Here is a 25,707-nt window from a genome sequence, read left to right as displayed (position 1 = left end):
TAGGACTATTTTAAGGAGGTATAAAAGGAAACACATAGCACAGTATGTGACACTCTAGTAGTAGTAGCGGATCCATTCAGGCGAACTTTAACTGTCTTTGTGTTAAGGCTGTTATACTATTCGTTCATAGCGAACAAAGACAATATCAAATAATTTCTTATTGCTTAAATACTAAATAGTAACGCAATATAGAGCACGATTTCTTAGATATCTAAGAAATATATATTGTAAACGTTTTTTTTTACTGGTAAATAAGAACACCGCAGTTTCAAAATATACAATAAATAAATTCAATCCTCAGTAGAGCTGTATAAGAGTTATCGTTACTGATCTTCTGGGCCAATCGTTTTTGTCACTATTTGTTATTTATTGTTGAGTCGTATCTCAAGTAAATACAAACATTGTAGCGTCCCTCTTATCAGCTGGTCTCTATTGTGAACTTCGAAACTTAAGAGTCTACTTTTTATGTTTGCTTTGGGTTGGAGAAAGTCTGAACACATTGAACAGGCACTCTAGTAGCATGGAGAGAATGACTTTATATTCTTTCATGTTTGGTGCTATTATATTCTCAAAGTTTGGTAAGCGAGTTATTTCTAATTTAGGAAAAATGGTCATTGATTAGGCTATTATCTTATTTGTTATATTCTTTTTTTCTATCTTTTTTTCTTACAATGTATATCCATTACTTACACTTGTGTAAACACAGAAATAAGATTAATATATACTTACAAGTAATTATACCTTTGACAAACAATATCAATGATGTAACATGTGTAACTCTAGGTGGCAGAGAATAGAGAGAGAGAGAGAGAGCGAGAGAGATAGACATTAAACCTGTGGAAACCTTAATTTGTAAATAAGGCATTTTGTTTACTATGCAATGCCGAATTTTAAAAAATAGAGGCCCTGTGTAGAATTTTCGTATAGGCTACCACCCTTTTCAAACTTCAATTTAAATCAACTTAATAATAATAAAACTAAAGTCGAGCTATGGGAGTACGTGACAACCTCCCCTCAAACAATAAAAGCGAATGGACCAAAAAGGACACCAAGCATGTTGTGGAAAGTAACTTGTTATGCAATATGTATTCACGACATTGATGTAGTGGTTTGTTTGTTGATGTTGTGGTTTGTTATCTTCACAAAATTGTCATTGTAAACCTCCCAGATCTTCTACAATTTACAAACTTCCCTTCAATAAGACTTTAGGTATTATTAGATATTTCAAGGGCATTAATCTTATCTTATTACAATTTAAAATATTGATATAACAATAAATGTTTATAACAGCCTTCATTAGAACTTAATACTTCACACGTTCACATAAAATTATATATATAGATTTTAAACTCACAAAAATATGTTTGTAGTTTTTTAAAGATCGCTTCTTATCTACTGATTGTTGGTTTTAGTTGTCTATAGTCATTTCTTTTATTTTATCTTATAAAATGCAGACGTTACTTCAAACATAAAGATAGTTACCATTCTCATTTTATTAAGATCAATAGTATTTACATGTGTACTTTTTTCCCCACAGTAGCAGAGGGCAAGATAACATGTTTCTATAGTTCAGATGTCTTACAGTCATCAGATTTACACAGCAGTTTGTGTACATATATATCAGATCTATCATCAGATCCTGTTCAAAATACAATAGCAACTAGTGCGTTTGATTCGAGCAACTCAAATTTTGATATAAGCACCACCTTCAATTTAGAAAGCAGTGCCTCAGATATAAACGATCCAGAAACGAATTCTATTTCATCAACACATTTTTATAGTGATACCTCTGATACACCTGTTGATTTAACTAGCTTGGGGACTGACTTAAGCTCTTTTTCACCTTTAGTAAGTGCCACACAAACATCAGATATTAAAAGTACAGACTTTGAGACTTCTGGAAATTTTATGAGCAGTGATGTGAGCTCTTCTACGTATTCAGTAAATGCTGAAACTAATCTAAACAGCAAAATATTAGGTCCTTCTCTTGTCAACAGTCTTTCTACAGACACTGAAAGCATCGGAGTCTCCTCAAGCATAATTGCTTCTGAAATATTTCCTTCTAGCAATGATGATCAGTCAAACACAGACCCCCTTCTATCCACAATGGTTGAAACATCTTTAACAAGAAACGATTACTCTGAATCTAATGAAATATCGTATGCAAGCAGCGATATCTCTGAATCCTCTAAAACATCTTTTGAAAGCAACGATATTTCTGATTCTGCAAAGTCCACATCCGCCTCTTCATCACAAGATATGACAGTGGATACGACAATGTTTTACACATCCGATTCATCGCTAACTCAAGCTTACGACCCAAGCACCTTAGTTTCAGAGATGGATAGTTCGGAACTAAGTGTTAGTCCAACGTTACCACCCAGCAGTGTAGAAGTGTCTAGAAGCTCGAGTGCAGTTGATGAAATAATATCTTCAACTTTAGGCGTAGGGGTCTCTCTGTTTTCAAGCTTTGCTGAAACTTCAACCCCTGAAACTGCAACACCTGAAACTTCAACCCCTGAAACTGCAACACCTGAAACTTCAACACCTGAAACTTCAACACCTGAAACTTCAACCCTTGTTGTAGAATCTAGTCTTGTAGAACTATCCAATAATTCTATTGTAATGGTATCATTGGAGTCATCAGAGCCCAGTTTATTTTTATCAGAGAGTACAAATCAAGGATTAGAAATAACTTCTGTAGAATTATCACAAAGTTCTGTTGTATTGTTTTCATTACTGTCATCAACACCAGAATTAGCGGTCTCTGATATTTCTATTACAAGAGAAACTGAGACTCTATCATTAGAATCAATTTCTATTTTTTCATCAGATATTTCAGATCAGGTGGCCTCAACAGAAGCATTCACATCTAGTACAGAGTTGTCGGACTTGTCACAGACTATATACACGAATACTGAAACACTAGAAACAAGCTCTTCGACAGGATCAGAAAGTTCTATTGAAATGGTTACAACAGACCAAACAACACCCTGTTTAACGTTGTCTGATACTACAGATTATACAGTAAGTGCGTCTTTAGCATCTGAAACTAGCGCTGCAGCAGTGTCAGAGAATTCTCATGTGCTATCAACAGAACTAATTGCACCAAGTTTAACATTGTCTGATACTTCAGATTTTACTGTAAGTACTACTACAGCATCGGAAACTAAGACTACAACAGTATCAACAGAGTCAATGTCACCAAGTTTAATTTCTGATACTTCAGATTCTACTTTAAGTATTAGTACACCAGCAGAGACAAATAGTGCGGCGTTAACAGATAGCTTTATTGTAATGGTTTCTTCTGAGTCAATTGCACTAACCGTATCGAGGTCAGATTCCTTAGATACTATAGCAACTGACTTTTCTACTTCAGCATCGGAGACTGTAATTGGAACGGATTTAGGAAGTTCTCTAACACCTATTTCCACACATTCAGCAACACCAAATTTAGCATCGTCTGATTTCTTACATTCTATTTTAAGTGCTACTCTAACATTGGACACTAACACTGTAGCGGTGACAGAGAGTTCCAATGTAGTGGTTTCGTTGACACCAAGCCTAACAACTTCCCAGCCAACATCTCATTTAGAGATAGAGAGTTCGTCAACAAATTGGATAACACCATCAGCTACACTTAACAGTACACCTACAACACCATCAGCTACACTTAGCAGCACAGCTACTACACCATCAGCTACACTTAGCAGTACATTTACTACACCATCAGCTACACTTAGCAGTACATTTACTACACCATCAGCTACACTTAGCAGCACGGCTACAACACCATCAGTTACACTTAGCAGCACGGCTACAACACCATCAGCTACACTTAGCAGTACAGCTACTACACCATCACTAACTGACTTGAATACAACATCTGCCATCACTTCAACAACAACGTCAACAGTGTTGCCCCTAGGTAAGTGTGCATGAAAAATGTAGATACATAATCAATTATCATCTTTTAACGCCTTAGAATAAACATTGATCTATAGAAGTTCTGCCATAATACTTAGTTTCCTTTTTTTTTAAATGAACAAAGAAATAAAATACCTTTTTTTTTTTCTCTGTGGCATTTTAAATGGGAAAGAAAGAGGAGATCACACACACGCGCACACAAGACTATATATATATATATATACAGAGAGAGAGAGAAAGAGATAGATAGATAGATAGATAGATAGATAGATAGATAGATAGATAGATTAGATAGATAGATAGATTAGATAGATAGATAGATTAAATAGATAGATAGATAGATAGATAGATAGATAGATAGATAGATAGATAGATAGGTAGATAGATAGATAGATAGATAGATAGATAGATAGATAGATAGATAGATAGATAGATAGATAGATAGATAGATAGATAGATAGAGAGATACACATATACATCAAACGATATCATATAAAAAATATAAACTATCCATATTGTCATTTGTCTTAAACCTCATACGGTTAAAAAATTACCACTACAGTGAAAATATAGCCAAGTACTTTGTGTGTGTGTGTAAGTTCTTACAAGAGTTAACACGTACTAGACCGAGAAACTTTTTATCTCAATAAAAGATATTAATATTTTATAAATAAGAATTGTAATAAAAAAAAAGTTCTTGGCGTATACAAATAATAATGTAGTCGTTCAAATCTATTAGAGAACTAAAACTCTACAAAGTCATTGGTTTTCCTAACCAATTCGCAAACCGTTCTGTACTCTTATTATTCTAGGGAAGAAATTGTACTTATACACATACGTACTTGTATATGGAATAAGAAATGCGCCTTTCTTATAAACATGACAACAATATTTCTATCTTTATATACGTATCTTTTGTTATTTGTACAATAATTCTAGAATCATAGTTATATTTAAATTACGATTCATTAAAACTATTTCCTAAATATTACTTTTATAATTTCAAAATATTTTATAAATTAGCAAAAGTTATAATTTTTCTTAATACAATAGACATTGATTCTACAATTTTGCACTCCAAAGATTTCTTAATGCTAAAATATTAAATACAAAAAAGGAATGACGATTTTGTCAATAAAGATCATTTTTGTTTGCAGTCGATAATCATAAGACAAAAAAAAAAGCAAAGTTCTCAACAGATAAAAAGTTGAACATATGTAGATCAAACTAAATGCATGACGCGTAGGACGTAGTCATCTTCGTTTTTGAAGTAACGTCTGTATCATTTAAGAAAAGATAAGATAATGTTTTAAAATGAATACGTGAAAAAAATGAAAATATTTTAAGTCTAACAATAACATTTCTTTCTAACACTATTCGCTATCAGGTATATAAAGATTAAAATTTATCATATTTTTTTTACAATTCCTTTTATCCGATTGCCAATTGTTCTTGAGTTCAGGAATCTAAACGTGAAAACTAAACATAAATTTCGTTGAAGGCTAAAACCATTTTTAAAAAGAAGATTTGACAGTGTGTGGATATTTTTGAGAAATGAAACTAGCTAATTGGTCACACATGGAGAACTCTGATTAGACCATTGTTTCAAAATATGCATTAACATCAAACATCAAAATCATGTTTATTTTTACTAAAATATGCATATTAAATAACTATTTCTTTTAATAAGGAAAGTTTATTAAATTTATATCACTCTTCATGGGCGTAGCCAAAGGGGGGTTGGGGTTCAACCCCCCCCCCCGAAATGAAATCCCCCCTAAAGGGGGGGAGTCGGAATTTAGTGACTGATTTTTTTCTTTAATTTTGTTTATTTTAGGTGGGATTTTAATACTAAACCATTACTTGCCCCAGCACAACCAAAGGGGTTTTGAGTTTAAAACCCCCTACCAGGGGGTTTTGAGTTTAAAACCCTCTACCAGGGGAGTTCGAGTTTAAAACCCCCTAACAGGGGGGTTCGAGTTTAAAACCCCTACCAGAGGGGTTCGAGTTTTAAAAAAACCTACTAGGGGTTTTGAGTTTAAAACCCCCTACCAGGGGTTTTGAGTTTTAAACCCCCTACCTGGGGTTTTTGCAGTTAAATCCCCCTCTTCTATAAAACAAAACAAAAAAAATGCAAACGAAAATCCCCTAATTCCAAGAGCACAGTTAAGGAAGATTTTGATTTTAAAACCCCGTCTAAAATTTACGATAAACCTCCTCTTTAATATAAAAAAAGCAGCTAATTACTCACTCAAAATGTTATGAGCGTAGCTAAATTGTTTTGACTCAGTTTTGAGTTTAAACCCCACTTCAGCGGGGTTTGAAGGTAAAAAATACCTCTTTAATAATGAAAACAAAGCAAATTATACACTAAAAATGTTATGAGTGTAGTCAAAGGGGTTTTGAGTTTAAACTCTCCTCCAGTGGGGTTTGAGGATAAATTTAAATACATCTTTAGTGTAAGAAAAAAAAGCAAATTACGCACTCAAAATGCTATAAACGTTGCCGAAAGGGGTTTTGAGTTTAAACCCCCATTCAGAGGGGTTTGGTGCTAAAAATACATCTTCAATATTAAAAAAAAAAGCAAATTACACACTAAAATTATTTGAGCGTAGCCAAGCCAATAGGGGGTTCTTCTTCTACAGATGGCGTTTGTTTAAAGTTTAAAACCCCTCCAGATGGTTTTGAGTTTAAGATCCCCCTACAGAGCATTTTGAGGTAGAAAACCCCCAACAGAAGATTTTGACGTTAAAACTTCTCTTTTCGATATAAAATCTAAAGCAAACTACAGTCACTTAATTCCAAGAGCGTATTCAAGAGAGGTTACACATTTTTACCAGTGGCAGGGCTCCATTAATAAACTGCAGTGAATAGTCATCTACCAAAATTGAAAAACACTAAATGGCTAAGACAGATTTTAGGAGTCACTTATAGAGATCGGGTCTAAATCAAGGAAATCCTATGCCGAACTGGGAGTCGACCCCTTAGTAAGATTGTGAGAGAACGACGCATGAGGTTTGCGGGACATGTTCTCCGACAAAATGAATTACGCAAAAGAAGAGTTGCAATGATATCCTAGTACAACTTGACGCCACTCATTCATGGAGGTCCTCATAGTAGGTGGGAAGAGGCTTCCGACATTACCAGTGACAGATTTTTATGGAAACAGCTTGACGTCAAATGCTCCGAACGTCGTGGGAGGGTCTAAGTCAGTAAGAATATTACATTAGGTTTTTGAAATAAAACTTTTTAATAGCAGGAAAATGCAGTGTAGATACCTCGGAATATGCATTTTTGTTGGCTTTCAATACCAGAAATAGTGCTTGGCGGGGGGGCTTTGCCCCGCGATGGGGAGCTCCTAGCACTCCCCTAGACCCCCTTGCTAGTAATGGCGGGGAGTCTGCAATTTTATGAAAACAGCTTTATGGCAAATGCGCCGAACGACGAGGGAGGGTCTTAGTCAGTAAGAATAACACATTAGGTTTTTGAAATAGAACTTTTTAATAGCAGGAAAATGCACTGTAGATACCTCAGAATATGCATTTTGTTGGTTTTCAATATCAGAAATAGTGCTTCGCCCCGCGCTGGGGGAGCTCCTAGCGCTCCCCCAGACCCCTTTGCTAGTAATGGCGGAGAATCTACAATTATTCCACTAACTCATGGAAAAACCTATTCTAGGGCACAAAAAGCGTCTTCCGAAAGAATGAAGGGTCAGAATGCAATAAAGATTTTGTACACACACACACATAAATAGATATAATTTTTTTTTCGCCGGGGGGGGGGGGGGGTCGGGGGGGGGGAGAAAAAAAATCACCCCCCCCCCCCAAAAACCCCACCCGAAAAAAAATCCTGGCTACGCCCATGTGTCTCTTTCTTTTTAAAATAAGGCATTATTTTAGATATTAGTATTATTATTAATAAGTGAATTTTTATTAAATCTTTCAAAAACGTGTAGGGGCCTTCACATACTTTTATCTATTCTTAGTTTAAATCTATTTTTTATGTTTCTAATCCTGGATAATTCCATACAGGAATCTTAAATACCATATATTTAACTACATTCATCATTATTTTCTAGTCTACTGTCTTGTTAGAATTTTGAGTATTTATCTAATTCACCTAAGTAGTCAAGACTACTGTCTCTTATTGTAACTATGTCTGTATCTCCAAACTCGAATTGCATATACTCAGTAGATTAGTAACAAGGATCTAGTGGGGGAAAATTGGGCTGGTTAATTTTTTTTTTTATTACTCTGTCTTTCATTAGAAATTAAGAGCAAAGTTAAATACTGTTACAAAAATGATCAGCTTCTTATAGGAGGAATTGTCTTCTAAAAATTGTTTATATTGTTTGTATCATTTTCATATACAATTAACATGTGTAGAAAAAAATATGTTTAACTACGAAATGAAAACAATAAAATGAATTATATTTTTTTTTCAGAAACAGAAGAAAGAAATGTTACATTTGAATTTAACCTGGACGCAAATGTGACAATCACAGATAATCTTAAAAGAGATATAGAAGCTCAGGTACAACAAAAGCCACTCAAACGTCAAAAACTAGGAATGTCTGTTTGAAATAAAAAATATGCTTAAACTAGGGGAAGAAAAAATACAATGAGTATGAAAGACTGAGTCTTATTAAACAAAAACACGGTAAATAGGTCAAGAAACAATAGATAATTAAATAATATTCCATGTTCATAAGCTCTCCATAGAAGTTACCGTGTCAAATAAGAAGGCTGAAACGGCTTGAGCTATGACTTGGAATACAGGTCATTCCCTCTGTTGTTGTTTTTTTATAAATGCTTTTTTTTTTCTTGTTAGTCTAGGTCTATCACAAATTTAATTACATGACTGATCCTAATTGATACAAGTACGTTTGATGTAAACTTAGTTGTTGTTTTTATATTATATATATATTTCTTTTAAAGTTGTATTTAGCATAACATATATTACCTACTATGGTTACTTCGATTATCACTACGTTATAAGTAAAATTAACAGTTAAATTGTACTAAGCTTGAGTTTCAAAATTTAAATTGAAAATCTTACAATACTTTTTTAAAAATATATTTTAGCTCTTAAATTTATTTAGACCTTGGATGAAAGACTTACAGGGAGTTCATATCTATAATGTAAGGTGAGTTTATAACACACATAGAGATGACACGTAGTGATGATATATTACTGACCGATAGAACGCTTATGAAAATAACTGTCAGTATACGAGAATGTAGTTCATATTTTGTAAGAGTGTTTCAACTTTCTATTTTATTACTAGGCACATATCAACTCACTCCGTGTCTGGTATAAAAAGTGTATAGATTATATCTCCCACACTCAATCTAGGATCAAGTTTTAAAATCTTGATCAATTATTTCTTGTAGAAAACAAGAATCAATTATAAAAAAACAAACTATTATTTAATTCATTATTTGTAATATTTTTTTGTTTGGTATCGAAGCAGGGAAATAATATGTATTTGACAGATGTGATGGTAGAAGTTGAATTATTCCCCTTTATATTTTAATAGAGAACTGGATCATAGCTTAAAAAGCTTGAAATAATAAAAAAAAATAGCTATGAATACATTTACTAACTTAGGACTTAGATCCTCCGGCGAATTGGGCAGCAAACTGTCTCCACAGAAAATCTGTCACTGGCAATGTCTGAAGCCTCTTTCCACCTGGTGTCCACTGCTCTGGTCCTCCATGAAGGTGTGGCACCAAGTTACACGAGGGCCTCCCTATTTGCGCTTTCCTCGTATTGGCCTCCATGCCATCGCAACTCTTGGTATGCGTAGTTCATTTTATCGGAGAACATGTCCCGCAAACCTCATAAGATGCTTTGTCACAACCTCACCTAAGTCATGTACATAGGAGTACTTTGTCTGAGACATGATATCTATAACTGACTTTAAAAAGTTGTGTTGATCCACATTTAGTCTTTTCTCAATTTTGGCTATCACGGTAAACTTAACACAAATACCCCTTTCTCCCCACCACCACACCTGTCCCAATAATCCCGATAAGTGAGTGCTAGGATCATAACGCATTGAGAAAAGCTAAAAGCCTGAAAATTTTCGCTAAACAAAAACAGTTTGTTATACATATTTGTAATCGCACAGATTTATTTAGTTAGTCTATATCTATTACGAATTTAACTACATGACTGAATCAAACTAATTGATATAATCACACCTAATATAAGCTTTTTTTTTTTTTTTAAACAAATTTATTTTTTCTTTTTCTTGTTTTGATTTGTACCTGTACAGTGTAGATCCACGTCAACGATCATTCAAGCTAAAAGCAGACGTGGGATTTATTCTAGACTCCAGGAATTCAATACAGCAATTAACAACAGGATTAACTAAATATAAAGATGAAAAACAGAACCATCCTTTAATGCTAGGCACAGTTAACGCTACTCTAGCTGACATTAAAGTGAACAATGTCTCATGTAAGTACAGATTGTACAGAAACAAATATGTTTATGTCAACAGTTCTAGCCATATGTGTTCAAAATGGCAGCAAGCATTGTCAGAACAATTAATTTGAATTATTCTATAAAACAGTGATGCCCAACCTTTTTCGGCCGGCGGGCCATTTTAATTTCCGACACTCGTGTCGCGGGCCACATCATAGAATAGATAAAAACGAAATAGAGAATAAATAATTTCAAATAGGTTTATTAGAAACCCGTAGCACTTTTTGGCATACTTACACACGTAATTAGTTAGGTGTCAGCCGTTTTATTACTGAAAAGTTTGTCTGCTCAATTAAGTGCTTGTAAACATTGTGATCAGCCTTAACACTTAATTTCGGAAATTCGAAAAGTTGTTTTTTTTGATACAACACGGCGAAGTAATCAATTGTCTGCTCGCTCTAAATTTCTCAAGCAGGGATGTCTGGCTTTGTAAGTCAATCAGTTCCAGTTACAGATCTGTCGGAGCAATCCTCAGTGGCAATAGAAAACATTTCAAAATCTGCTGCTCTGTCACTTAGTTTTGAATGGAAATGTTTGTAACTCCTATTGTCCACTCGTTTTGTAATGCTTTTGTTTCCAAAGGACAAATTCTTTCATCACAGCTAGAAATCACATTTCTCATAATTTGAGCATCACAGTAGATTGCCCTAACGATGAACTCATTTTCTTGTCTCTTTTTTCTCGTCAATTGCTCAACTCACTCAACTTGGTGTAACTTAGCGATCTTTTTCTTTGCGGCTCAAACCAACAATGCTTCCATATTTTTGCTTTAAAAATGATTTTGTTATATTTTTCAAAAACAGCCACATTTTCTTTACAAATCATGTTAGCTTATTATCATGTTCCACAAAAGCAAAGATGTGTCCACTTTTCCTGGAAGTTTCTACATTCTGAATCTATTTTTCGTTTCTACGGCTCTAGCATTTCATTAATCAACAAATATTAAATTATCTTTGATATAAAAAGAATGTTACCAAAAATGATGTAGAATTGATGCCCTGTGTTACACACAAGATGTTAAGAACACGACTAGCTCAAGACAGCAGCGGAATTATCCAAGAACCTAAAGCAACTGCCAACACTTGTCACCGAGACAATATACGTTGTGTTCATTTAAAAAAATTATTAAAATGAACATTAGAATAACATGGATTGGAATGAAATTAGTCATAGAGAAACTGTGAGTCCTAACGTTGGGAAAATACATTTTTCAACCTTTTTAAACATTTTCTTCCCTTTGTGCCGATGTTTAGGCGGGCCGGATGGAACCACGACGCGGGCCGGATCTGGCCCGCGGGCCGTAGTTTGGGCATCACTGCTATAAAACGTTGACAATTCTATTCAAAATAAAATTCTTTAGGGTGTGACTCTGTTCCGTAGACACAATTTTAGGCTGTTAATTTTACATTAAAGTAAAGAAAGATGTTTAAAACTTAGAAAGTTTGCTATTTTTACTCATAGAAGGAGTAATCGAAGCAATCTATTAAAGAATATATACACAACTAGCATTGCACCCCCCGCCCACACACACACACGCATAGCCAACTCTCGTTGAGTATATATGTAATCAGCTAATCAGAAAAATGCTGTATATGAAATCAGCCAAAGACTATCTACGCAATCGGACAAAGACTATATATGAAATTAGCCTAAGACTATCTTACAGTTAATACTAAGACACCTCAATACGGTTTACATTAGGAAAAAGTTATTTATTCACCAAATTGGTGATTACTTTCTGAAATATCCCCCCCCTCTAGTCCGAAAGAATGAGTGGCGTTCAAGTGGGGAGAGATTCATTTACCGCTCCCCTCTATCAGAGCCATAGATACTTTTTCTGTTTAGTTTTAATGCTTTTAATTGCGAGGGTTACAAAAACGTCACACGAATGAATAGTTCTCGTATTCCTTGGATACAGCCAAAAATCAAACACAAGTGTGGTGAAGACATGGATATCTGGGCGAGGTTTGGTGAAGGTATATACCGATGAGCACTACCGATTGGGTAATTTCTTTTTGGGAGTCTTCATGATCATGTGATTATGATCATGTGGGAAGCGTGGTCGAAAGGCCACTTGGTTTGACTTGGCTACCTATAAAAGGGTCTCGAATTTCAACACCCGACTCGAGCAGAGTTGTGTTTACTGAGAGCCTAAAGGCAGTACAAAAAAACTTCTTCTTAATAACCCATCTCCCCATCTTGTCGATAAATGAGATTGGACCAAAGCGCTCTGAGCATGATATAAGCATGAAAGTAGCGCTATATAAAAGCTATAAATTTTGTGAGACGTCAACCACAATGAACCACTTCAGTGCAAGCAATGTCGTAACATAACAAAATGCCAACTTTTGACCTAAAAAAAAAACTGTAATAAAGAAACTCACTCCAATAAACAAATGTGATTAGTACGCATGTATTTTTTTATTATACTTTCAGTTAGCAGTTTGAATGACGACTGTGAAAAGGCTAAACACATTTCAGGCTGTAGGGATTCCTGTGATGATCCTCGAGTAGAGGAAGTCTGCAGGTAAGTTACACTTAACGATCCCATAACTATTTCTGACAAACTCAATTTAGTCAATACTATATGCGTATTCAATGTCTCCCTCCTGGCGTGTGACATTAGTGAGGTATACAAGTGGCAGAGCACCATTCAGCAACAAGTTACTGTTGTTTAGTCGTTTTCACTAATCTTATATTAACTCACGCAATTCATAGTTTAGTCTGGTACAGATTTTGTACACTTTATTTCTTCCACTTTATATTCTTTGATCTAGTTGAAACTTTGCACAAACATTCGTCGCCAAAAACAAAAAAAAAATATGAATCAATCGAAACATGGACCAATTATTTTTTTAGTTTTTAGAGGCGGAGTTGCTTAAGCTATACTATACCCTAATGTTTTTGATGAGGTGCAGACACTAGTTTCCGTAGATTATTTGGAAAGCCAATTTTCTCTAGTACGGCAAACAAACCACTCCCGCTCACAACGTCAAAAACCTTGGTCAAATCAATAAAAGCTATAAAGAGGGGCTGCTTTTGTTCTCTGCTTTTCTCCTGTATCTGCTGCTACAGAGAATCATATCCTTTGCCCTAAAGCCCAACTGTAACTCAGGATAAACACTTTCTGACAACATTTGCAGCCGTTTTAGTAACAACAATCCTTAGCAGTGAGATACACCTGTAACTGTTACACTCACAGAGGTCGTCTTTAAAAAAAAAAATTGTAATTATGTTTGAATCTAGTAAACTATTTGGCAGTTGCATGTTAGGAGTTTGATATTAAAATAAGTCTCACCAAGATAGTAATTCTGGCTCAAGACATCACAGAAGTACCCATGATAAGTATAGGAAATCACACCATAAACCAGTAATTCATCTGAGTACATCCTTTATTTATTAATCGAGACAGAAGGAACTATATAATAATGTGTACTGCTAATTCAGAGACTTTCCACAATTCAAATATTTCTTAATTATTGTCTGTGGTTCAGTAACTTTATTAAAGGGATTGTTTTACAGGTGATCAAATGTGAATCGTTGCAATAATTTCACTTTATCGTTATCTCATCGATAACAATAAGAACATATGTAGCCATGCGTTAACCGTAAGCTTTCTATAGGTTAAAACAACTATAAAGTAACTTTAGTTTATGAACATTTTTGTTCAAGATAAATGTTTTTTTTATATATAGATGTTGTTTTTTTTTAAATGAGCACTTATTTATGTTAAATTCATAAGTATTACATTTTTTTATTTCAGAAAATCTGGTAAGTTGGCAATCAAATAAACATTGAAACGATGTGCTGGATATATCTTCATTTAAAGACCGAAAATTTTCCACTCTGTGTTTGAAACAAATTGAGGATCATCCCCAACAAAATAATTTTAGAATTAGATAGATAGATATACAGATAAACTTAAAATAGACTTAAAGTTGCATTGTATGTACATTTTAAAAAATACTCTTAACAACAGTAAAATTATTAGATAAAGAATTTAGAGAACATTATTCTTAACATTTTAAACGTTTCTCTATGTTTTATATCGACATGAATACAGACAATATAGATGACTTAATCATTGGACTCGCTGTGGGCATCCCGCTCTTTGTGTTGACCAGTTTGTTAATCAGTCTGCTAGTCTGCATCTACAGGAGGAGGAAAAGGAAAGAAAAATACATGGATGAAAAAGACATGCCTGATATGTAAGTACTGCCTGATGTGTAAGTAATGCATGATGTGTAAGTACTGCCTAGCTTTAGAGTGGCTACTCATGTGTGTCATGGAGTGTCTTTGTTTGGTTGGCAGATGTCATTTTGAAAAGAATAGTTGGCATGTTGGGTGTTTAAAAGAATAGGAAGGCCGAAGAAAGTGGGCCGGAGACTAAAATGTGAACTAGAAATATTGAATGGCGTAAAGTTGTAAACACTAGGTTTAAGAGATTTGTTTTACAATACCTCTATTCAAGTCATAACTTCAGGGAGGGCCGAGAAACACTAGGTTTAAGAGATTTGTTTTACAATACCTCTATTCAAGTCATAACTTCAGGGAGGGCCGAGAAACACTAGGTTTAAGAGATTTGTTTTACAATACCTCTATTCAAGTCATAACTTCAGGGAGGGCCGAGAAACACTAGGTTTAAGAGATTTGTTTTACAATACCTCTATTCAAGTCATAACTTCAGGGAGGGCCGAGAAACACTAGGTTTAAGAGATTTGTTTTACAATACCTCTATTCAAGTCATAACTTCAGGGAGGGCCGAGAAACACTAGGTTTAAGAGATTTGTTTTACAATACCTCTATTCAAGTCATAACTTCAGGGAGGGCCGAGAAACACTAGGTTTAAGAGATTTGTTTTACAATACCTCTATTCAAGTCATAACTTCAGGGAGGGCCGAGAAACATGGACGCTGGTCTCCAAAACGGCTGTAACGATTTTTCGAAAAATGTAAAAGTTAATGTACATCGCTGAAGAAAAACAAAAGAATTACTAGCTCGTTGGCAACACGGGGAAAACTAAAAATTAAATAAATTTAAATTTGGCTAGAGATCTAGGATTAGACCCCTATAGGTCTAGATCCGGTTTTGAAAGGACAATCTCTTTCTTGAAAAGACTCTCTTTTTTTTGTGAATGTCCAAATGCAAGGCTTTATTGATTCAAGATTTTTATAAATTAATGTTCAGTAAAAACTTTGCGAATTATCTTCTAAGTCTAGATCTAAATGCTTATCATTGTAATATTATAAAGTGTACTAGATCTATAAATTCTCTTAACCAGGATTCTTTCTAGGGGAATTGGGGAGGATAAGGCGGGGATAAAAATAATTGTTCCATAGTTTTTATATCTAGCATTTATTAATTTTAAAGGGAAAAACCATCGCTCTTGAAGTAGCATCAAGGAGGTATTGTCTTTTTAAAACGTATTTAAATATTTTTTTCCCTTAAATCATTCAACAACTTATAAGTTAATTTCTGGTTTAAATATTTCAATATTGATATTAAAACTGTGCATAATTCGTTAATTAAAATGAAGTTTATTTTGTTGCTTGTTTTTTTTTAATGAGAATTGTTAAATTGTGACATATTAATACAAACACCTACCAGGTATGCCTGGGGCTACAGCATAACAACACAAAGTTTCCATAAGAAAGATGAATGGAAGAGACTGAAATTAAGACAATGTTATATTTCTTTATTGGCAATCTGTTGTGATTACAAGGACTTTTTACAAAATAAAAAACAATAACATACAGAGAAACTGATTGGTTGGTTACACACAGATGTCTTGATAGTTCTCTAGTTAAAGAGTAGCGCTGATACAATGTCACAGAGTCAGGAACAAACACGTTTCATGTACCTTTCATGTACCTTTCATGTACCTTTCTGTTCTTGCACAAATACAATTTATTTACAATGAAACATTTACTATTATGGGTGCTTTCATGTAGAAGGTACAGAGTTGCTTTCAATGTGGTCGCTTCAAAAGCTATTTGTTATTTCTTCTTATTCTTTGTAATTGAAATAAGAGTTGTGTTGAACTCTCTTGGAACTCAAGGCTTATGAAAGCTTGTGCTAAGAGTTGAAGTTAGGTTTAGGAGCTAGGTTTAGGTTTAGCATTACCGGAGCTATTTGTTGCTAAATATGCAAGAACACGTAGGTTCTATCTTACAGTTTGTGTGTGCATGTAAATAATTTGAAAAAAAAATATGGTAACATCTGCCAGCTATTACGATTAAATTATCAGGTCACATCGACATCCAAAAATACTTTTTTTTTCAGTTATATGGGAAATCTGTTTGCCTCATCATTTGCTAAACAGAACATGCGATATCCAAATGGTGAGTATGATAAAATCTCCAACGGTTCATCCAATGGCTCCTACAGTTCAAAGAAGAAAGTTCCTAAGACAACTTCTGGTGATGAGCAATCGCGTTGGTACAATTCACTTCAGCACCAACCGAAAAGTAAGTTCAGTTCAGTAGTAGTAATAAGTAGTTTCTAAATAATTGAATTTGTAATACATTTGCAATATTTCTTTTGATTATTTTAACTTTGTATGTCTTTATATAAACTACAAACTATAAATAATTAAGGAAATAAAGAGAAAAACTCTTAAAATAAAGACGTTTTTAAGACTAAGACTAAGACTAAGACTGCTTTATTGATCCTTACGGAAATTTGTTGTGATTACAAGGACTCGTTTCTCATATAAAGACAACAGAAAAATACACATAAATACAACAGACAACATAAAGAGTTCATTCAGCGACTACACACACTTGGTGAAATAGAAGAAAACCTTTGCAAATTAAACAAGGTTAAATAGACACTTTATGTGGAAACAAACTCAAAATTGGCCTCAGAAGCGGTCCGCTCAGGCACGTAAAAATCCAGCTTTCAATATTTTCAAAAAGAATATCAGAAACTATGAACTAGAAAAGATCAACAACTAAAACTCTCTCTCCATCGATAGGTAGACGTACCCGTGTCGAAATTGTATTAATAGTTCCACAAACAACTAGAGACACCAGACAGGATACGGAGAAAGTGTATTAATAGTTCCACAAACAACTAGAGACACCAGACAGGATACGGAGAAAGTGTATTAATAGTTCCACAAACAACTTGAGACACCAGACAGGATACGGAAAAAGTGTATTAATAGTTCCACAAACAACTTGAGACAATAGACAGGATACGGAGAAAGTGTATTAATAGTTCCACAAACAATTAGAGACACCAGACAGGATACGGAGAATGTGTATTAATAGTTTCACAAACAACTTGAGACACCAGACAGGATACGGAGAGAGTGTATTAATAGTTTCACAAACAACTTGAGACACCAGACAGGATACGGAGAGAGTGTATTAATAGTTTCACAAACAACTTGAGACACCAGACAGGATACGGAGAGAGTGTATTAATAGTTCCACAAACAACTTGAGACACCAGACAGGATACGGAGAAAGTGTATTAATAGTTTCACAAACAACTTGAGACAATAGACAGGATACGGAGAAAGTGTATTAATAGTTTCACAAACAACTTCAGACACCAGACAGGATACGGAGAAAGTGTATTAATAGTTCCACAAACAACTTGAGACACCAGACAGGATACGGAGAAAGTGTATTAATAGTTTCACAAACAACTTGAGACACCAGACAGGATACGGAGAAAGTTTATTAATAGTTCCACAAACAACTTGAGACACCAGACAGGATACGGAGAAAGTGTATTAATAGTTCCACAAACAACTTGAGACAATAGACAGGATACGGAGAAAGTGTATTAATAGTTTCACAAACAACTTGAGACAATAGACAGGATACGGAGAAAGTGTATTAATAGTTTCACAAACAACTTCAGACACCAGACAGGATACGGAGAAAGTGTATTAATAGTTCCACAAACAACTTGAGACACCAGACAGGATACGGAGAAAGTGTATTAATAGTTTCACAAACAACTTGAGACACCAGACAGGATACGGAGAAAGTTTATTAATAGTTCCACAAACAACATGAGACACCAGACAGGATACGGAGAAAGTGTATTAATAGTTCCACAAACAACTTGAGACAATAGACAGGATACGGAGAAAGTGTATTAATAGTTCCACAAACAATTAGAGACACCAGACAGGATACGGAGAATGTGTATTAATAGTTTCACAAACAACTTGAGACACCAGACAGGATACGGAGAGAGTGTATTAATAGTTTCACAAACAACTTGAGACACCAGACAGGATACGGAGAGAGTGTATTAATAGTTTCACAAACAACTTGAGACACCAGACAGGATACGGAGAGAGTGTATTAATAGTTTCACAAACAACTTGAGACACCAGACAGGATACGGAGAGAGTGTATTAATAGTTCCACAAACAACTTGAGACACCAGACAGGATACGGAGAAAGTGTATTAATAGTTTTACAAACAACTTGAGACAATAGACAGGATACGGAGAAAGTGTATTAATAGTTTCACAAACAACTTGAGACACCAGACAGGATACGGAGAAAGTGTATTAATAGTTCCACAAACAACTTGAGACACCAGACAGGATACGGAGAAAGTGTATTAATAGTTTCACAAACAACTTGAGACACCAGACAGGATACGGAGAAAGTGTATTAATAGTTCCACAAACAACTTGAGACACCAGACAGGATACGGAGAAAGTGTATTAATAGTTCCACAAACAATTAGAGACACCAGACAGGATACGGAGAAAGTGTATTAATAGTTAATGTAGCTTGTATGACAGAAAGTACCAAATTTAGTATTACAAATTTAGAAAAAAACAATTTAATAGATTTAAATAGTTATAATAAATGTGTTTAAAATATGCAACGCCGTAGCCTCTATTTACCTAACAATCACATGCTTTTACTATAAATAGTGACTAGTTGTAAAAATGCTGTACTTTTATGAAAAAACTTCTTGTATAGTTGATTTTAAAAATTAAAATATTCGCTTTCAAAATAAAAAAAAAAGCAACCGTTGCATCAGAACTTTAAAAGTTCTAAAATATCATGATATCGTATTTTCAATACCTTTTCTAGTTTAATATATCTAATCGAGACGAACGGAGGGACGTACAGACCACACAAAACTAATTTCTTTTTCAGAGCTTGCTAAAAATGAGTTTAAGCAGGCTCTTTATTAGCAAACTTCAGAATATATTATAAATATATCAAATGAACATATGTAATAGGATTAAATAGGATTAATGAGAACTATTAGTTTCTTACGTTGTTTAATAACCTTTTATTTTGAAAGACAATTTCAAGTATGTATCTTTAACGAAAAAATCTTTACCATTTAACACTAATATACATGTACCTGTTCTTGACAGACTATTTTGCTTTTTATTTTCAGGTGGCTTTAAAGGAAATTTTTCTTGGGATTTCTTATACAGTGGGGAAGTAAGTTCCTTCACATTTGTTTAATATGTACGTAGATCATGAATATTCGTGTCACTCAATTTGTGTTTGAAAATTTAAAAATATACGGTTAAACAGATCTTAGAATAAATTAGAAGGAAGTCAGGAGAAGGAATACGTGCTTGAGAAACAGGGGAAAATAAACGATAGTAATAAAAGTGAAATCTCCTACGACACTACAAACACTGTTTTGAATTCTTTGCGTAGAAATGGATTTAAAAAAAGTGAGGATATATTGGAGGACTCCAAATATTTGTTGTGCAAAGCTAAGGTTGGGTTAATATACCGCAGTGCTCCTTCTTTCCTTGTTTTGATTGAATCAGGACAAGATTTAAAATTCAAAGGCCAACAGCTATTTAGATTTGGGGTCCTTTTTATATATTTGCATTATATATTTGCTTTTTCTTTCAACATGTTAAAAATATACTTGGTTACATTGTTGGGCTTCTTAAGCGAGTGTAACCTATAGGTAAATTCAGGACTGAAGGAAATAAAAAAAATATTTTGTTTGTATGTTTGTTCAAACCTTATAGACATAGATTTCTTTGATTTTGAGTTCTTGGTAGTTCTATTTTTTTAATAAAAAGTTTTCTTTGAGCAGAATATTCTTTCATTTACAGACATTTAAAATACAAAGGCCCAAGTTAAATGTAAGTACACCAACATAGCTCTAATAATATATAATAGTTTTTCGTTTTTTGTTTAGACTTATTGCAATGAAAGCATTTATTGAACGAACATATTTGACAACAATGTCTTGGCATTGGTCCACTTTAACAACGTAATATGCCTGTAGGTTTTTCAGAACATTTGACTCCAGGTCATTAAGGATATCAATTTTGTAAAGTAAAGTTCCCTTTCAAACTATGTGATCTATAGGGCAGATGATGTAAAGGTCATCGTTTTCTGTGGCCTACGGCTAAAGAGGGTTCCATGTAGCCAGCAAAACGAACAATCGCCTTTACTTTCCACAACTAATGTCAGGTACCCATTAGAGCTGGCTGGATTCAGAGGCGCCCAATGATCACAAAATTAAAAATCCCAGTCTTCAACAGGATTCGAACCCGGGACCCACGGTTCGGAAGCAAATCACCTTACCGCTCAGCCATCGCGCCTCCAAGGGTAACAATGTATGCTTAAAATGATCCTCATTTTATTGTAAACTTAGCAAGTTATAAGTTATATCAAATGAACGTAATCAATAGAAGTATGGTATTGCTGTGGAGGAACCTTTGCCCTTGTACGACAATTGAATGAGGCACGGAATAACATTTGGACATTTTAGTGAGAAATACGCATGTCACTATTTTTAGTTTGTCGGTAGTTTTATGCACTTATTAATATTTGTTTTCAGGCGCTATCTACAGATTTGTAACTAGATCTGAACAATGCCTTCACGCTTAACGTAGGAAAACTGTGATGTATCAATCACTGGAGATATGTTTGTAAAGTAAAAAAATTGACAAGGGTAATACAAGGCAAAGAACTATGAAAACGATCATTATTAGCAAGAGGACAAACCATTGGAGACCCTTTCTGTGTTTACTTAATAGTTGGCAAGTCTTAGTTATGGAAAAAATGTATAATTTATATAAATACTGATAAGTCGGATGTAAATGTATCATTATATTTTGTATTTTTATACATGTAATTACAATGTAAATGAGGCTTTATATTAGATTATGATGTGAACTAATGTGTCTATGCATACAATACAATAGTTCTTTGCCTTTAAGGCTCTGGTGCCACTGAGTATCACTTTCAAACTCTTTACTCTGTCCAGATACTTGACATACTTGACTTTTTCTGTTGAAGTATATGGCTGTAACTACTTCACCATCGGAGTCCTGGATGAGTCCCCTCAGGTCCGATGACGTCCTTCCTTCTGTCTTTGCTTCTTTGTTTGCTACTGATCTCCTCCAGGTTTTTTCTTTGTCTGACAGTCTCTTCCCTGTGAGTTCCAGTCCAGAGCTTACGTTGCAATAATGTTCTTTGTTCTTCCTATCGAACATTCGATTTATGTCGCTAACATTTCTCATTGAAGGCCTGGAGCTTAGTTTCACACTTCTTTTGTATAAAATCAAAGAATAGATTTCACAGTGTCACAGATAGGTTTAGAAGAAACAAAGCCACAAACAAACAAATCTTTCTGCCTATGTATGCCTTATACTGAATTGTCTGAATAAGAGTATTCCTAAATCATCACTATTTTTATATAAATCTTATAAAACTTTTTTCATTGCTGTTTAAGTCGTAGAACGACTAAACACATCTCGCAGGTCGAGATGAGAGTCGGGGATTTATCAAGTGTTGGATTATTATCAAACGTAATTTGACGATCCCGAGTAACAGGATAGTCCGGTACTGTTTGACACTAGCATAGCAGGATATGACAAAGTGTTATGCTGTTGGTTAAAAGAGTCCGAAGATCACCAACTTGTGATTTTTTTCCTCAGCTTTCTTTTCCAATATATTTTTTTTATATCCGGGTATAGAGTGCGAATGAATGGATTCTGAGTTTTCCGTCTCATCTTAAATGTGAAAACCAAGGCTCTTCTGCTCCAAGCAGATCACTCGCAATGCCACCTTCTGCTCCAAGCAGATCACTCGCAATGCCACCTTCTGCTCCAAGCAGATCACTCGCAATGCCACCTTCTGCTCCAAGCAGATCACTCGCAATGCCACCTTCTCCTAATGAAGACGACGTTCTCATCTCATTTATTGAGATTTTAAACCTAGGCCAATGTGTTCGCAATAACTCAAGACATCATTGAATAGTCACCAAAACTTAGAAGCGTGTTAGTTGTTGCCGATGATATTTATATTTCATAAATCATTTAAATAAAAGTAAATTTAAAAAAAAAAATGTCTGTGTTATTCTGTGTTATTACATTCTCGTGATATGGTTTGAATTTTGTACTCTAGCAATCTTCAGTGTTGTTACTGATTCCTTTCAATGTTCTTGGTATATTCAATATTGGTAGATGTAGAGTTACATCAATGTAGTGTTATTTTCTAGAGTAAGTTTCGAATTTCAAGTTTCAAGCTAATAAGGCTATACATTTACAAAATAATAATAAATTATATTTTAGAAAAAATAACAATAATATAGCTTATTCATGCTGATGGAAAATAGAAATTAAAAAAAACATCTGCTTCCTTGCAAGTGTAGTTTAAATGACTCGAGATGACAAGATTACAAATGACTTAAGTGAAAAAAACTCTTTACAAACAATAGACTTAAGAAAAGACAACGTAATGAATCCCCTCATCAATAATAAATTAAGAAAAGAAGTGAAGCAGGAAGTCATATCCATATTGACAATGAGATGCTAATTATTTTATTTGATTGGTGTCCAACTGTCCATATATTATAGTTATAAAAATACATTTTCGCGGTTCCGTATATTCATAAAACTACACATCGAAGTGAATGAAATACAAAAGATATTAAGGGCTATAATGTCTGATTAATTTTAATTGAGAAAGTAAATAATAATGACTTCTTAAATTCTGTTCTCAATAAAAAAAAAATAGCAGCAATTTTTTTGTTAAGTTAAAATCCAATGTTTATTTTTTAACTTTTATCCTAAGCCATGGGAAATACTGCATTCCGACTCGAAGACACGCCTTTTTAGCGGCCCCCGTAAGGGGAAAAAGCCGCTATTAGGTTTGTGCAAAATGTCCGTCTGTCCGTCTGTCCGTCTGTCCGTCTGTCACACTCAGATCTCGAAAACTAGAAGAGATATGAAAAATATTATTTCATCATTAAATCCGGCTTGAAAAGTTTAGGTGCAACGGCTACTTTTGGTTTTCTAAAAGCAAACCGTTTAATTTATAAAATTAATTATGCAAGCGATTTTTTCATAAAAATACACCAATTCTAAAACAATTACGTAAATGTAAGGGAGGCAATGTTACAATATGCTAACAAAGATGGACAATTTTTGTGTATTTTTAGTATCACTAAGTCAAATATATTTTAAAAATGGACAGGAAATGTTTACAACAAATATAAATAATAGTTAAAGACGTTTTTTCTGGTCAACTAACTGCTAAAATTAAAAGAAAACATTTCTGTTTGTTTATAAAGGCTAATAATGCACTTTGTATGTAAATATCACGCACATTTTTTTAAATGGACTTTTTATGCAGCGATTTTCGTGCAGTAGCGTAACGTCGCAACATGATCAGGTGCTAAACCAATTCCTTAAACTTTTTTTAAAAATCAGATTTTATTTATTTTTTGTTTAGTGCCCCCATCTGAATTAAAGAAGCTTATTTTTGTGCGTTTTGTCTGTTGGTCGGTCTGTCCGTCACGATTAGATTTAAAAAACTAGAACTCTAAAAGCTATTGAAAATCTGATTTACCCTTTAATGTTCCTCCCATAACATCTCAATAGTTTTAAGTATCTAAAATTGATTGTTCCGGATTTTTTTGTGCAAAACTAATCAACGCCAACAAATGTTTGTTTGCTCTTCTAACTTATATTACATTCCATTTCCATGCTTAAACGTTGCAAAAACACATTATCAATAATATGTTGTTCCGTTTTTTATGTAAATAGCATATTAATGCTAAATCATAATCTCTATACTGACTTATATTTCATTAATTGTAAAAATGTTCCGGATATTGTTTTATAAAACATGAATTATGCCTAATGATTGTTTGAAATCGCATAAGGCTTTTAAAAAAAGTAATTTACTAGAATTGATTACTGAAAATTACTTTTTAGACATTTAATTTTCTTGTAAAACATAATATAGAAGTTTTGTAATCGATAAAGAAAGTTCCGGATTTTGTTTCTTACAAATCGTCGCCAGAAATTTCCGAATTTATTTAAAAATCTACTAACGCCAAATAATTGTTTGAACTCCCTCTTCTAATTAATAAACAAATAATCTTCTCATTTACGAAATAATGTTTTTACGGATTTTTATGAAAAATATTTTAACTCACTACTCTCTTACAGTACATTTAACTTTCTACCTAAAACATTAAAAAATCTAATTATCGTTAATATTATGTTCCGATTTTTAAGGAAAACAGAATCCAAACACCAAAGTAAGGTATGAAAATCTCTCCACGTGGCTGTAGTACATCTAATTTTTATACGAGACCATCCAAAAAATTTAATTAACGGTATTACATTTATCTGAAATTCTCTTTTTCTTTTACTATTTATACTGTTACGAATCTCACTATCCAGGCTCTCTGCAAACTACACCATACACCACCAACTTAAAGAACTTGACAAGTCAGGGCTCCAAAATAACGTAAAGGTTTAATGTCCATAAATAACAGCCAACACTGTACAATTGGCAACACGTACACTGTACAAATATCTCTCCGATAACACCGTTCCGCCGTATCAACTCTTGCACTGGCCTCTCCGTCTCGTTCCGGGCTTGCACTGGGTTCAACAGTTCAGGACTGACTTCACACACTAGGCTCGTTGTGTCGGACTCGATCGCAGACCAAGATCAAGACGCCGTTCGTCTCAACTGTACTTGACAGTACTCCGCACTGAACCGTCGTAATGCTCCGTACAGAACCACACCGTTGAACTGTGCTTTAGTCGACCGTGTTCTGAACTCCTGTCGTGAACCCGCTTTCTGAACCGTCTTGACTGCGACACCTCCGCTCTTTAAATAGGGTCCCTACTGGCCTTCTAGAACCGGACAGAACGTCGCTCGACCATTCTGGGACGCTCCTGAGCTCTGTTCACGACGCCGATCCTACTCGAACCTTCATGTTGTTAACTCGTCTCGGTCGATCGTCGTAACTCGTCACGGTTGACCGCTCGTCTAGCGCTGGCCTGGGGCG

The 25,707-nt window shown here is 34.3% G+C and overlaps 1 protein-coding gene across 1 annotated transcript; it reads left to right on the top strand.

Moving 5' to 3' along the window:
• The first annotated feature begins 69 nt into the window (after positions 1-69).
• LOC106054911 (serine-rich adhesin for platelets-like) lies at positions 70-22,745 on the top strand. The gene is made up of 12 exons (XM_056004030.1): positions 70-578; positions 1,538-3,928; positions 8,372-8,460; positions 9,012-9,073; positions 10,208-10,392; positions 12,856-12,946; positions 14,183-14,190; positions 14,483-14,627; positions 16,702-16,886; positions 19,813-19,859; positions 20,498-20,527; positions 21,232-22,745. The coding sequence occupies exons 1-12, from the start codon at positions 521-523 to the stop codon at positions 21,250-21,252; spliced, it is 3,312 nt and encodes a 1,103-aa protein (XP_055860005.1). The 5' UTR covers positions 70-520; the 3' UTR covers positions 21,253-22,745.
• The last annotated feature ends 2,962 nt before the right edge of the window (positions 22,746-25,707 follow it).

Source organism: Biomphalaria glabrata, chromosome 11 (genome assembly GCF_947242115.1).
Source record: "Biomphalaria glabrata chromosome 11, xgBioGlab47.1, whole genome shotgun sequence".
In the NCBI taxonomy this organism is placed as follows: domain Eukaryota; kingdom Metazoa; phylum Mollusca; class Gastropoda; family Planorbidae; genus Biomphalaria; species Biomphalaria glabrata.
Note: the sequence above shows the minus strand (reverse complement) of the source record. Positions and strands in the feature narration are given on the sequence as shown.

What these genes read in the sequence shown, in the direction of transcription:
- LOC106054911 (XM_056004030.1), top strand. Translation starts at nt 521, where the DNA reads ATGGAGAGAATGACTTTATATTCTTTCATGTTTGGTGCTATTATATTC. An exon ending in TATTATATTCTCAAAGTTTG is followed by an intron (nt 579 to 1,537) that starts GTAAGCGAGTTA and finishes TTTTCCCCACAG; the next exon opens with TAGCAGAGGGCAAGATAACA. An exon ending in GTCAACAGTGTTGCCCCTAG is followed by an intron (nt 3,929 to 8,371) that starts GTAAGTGTGCAT and finishes TTTTTTTTTCAG; the next exon opens with AAACAGAAGAAAGAAATGTT.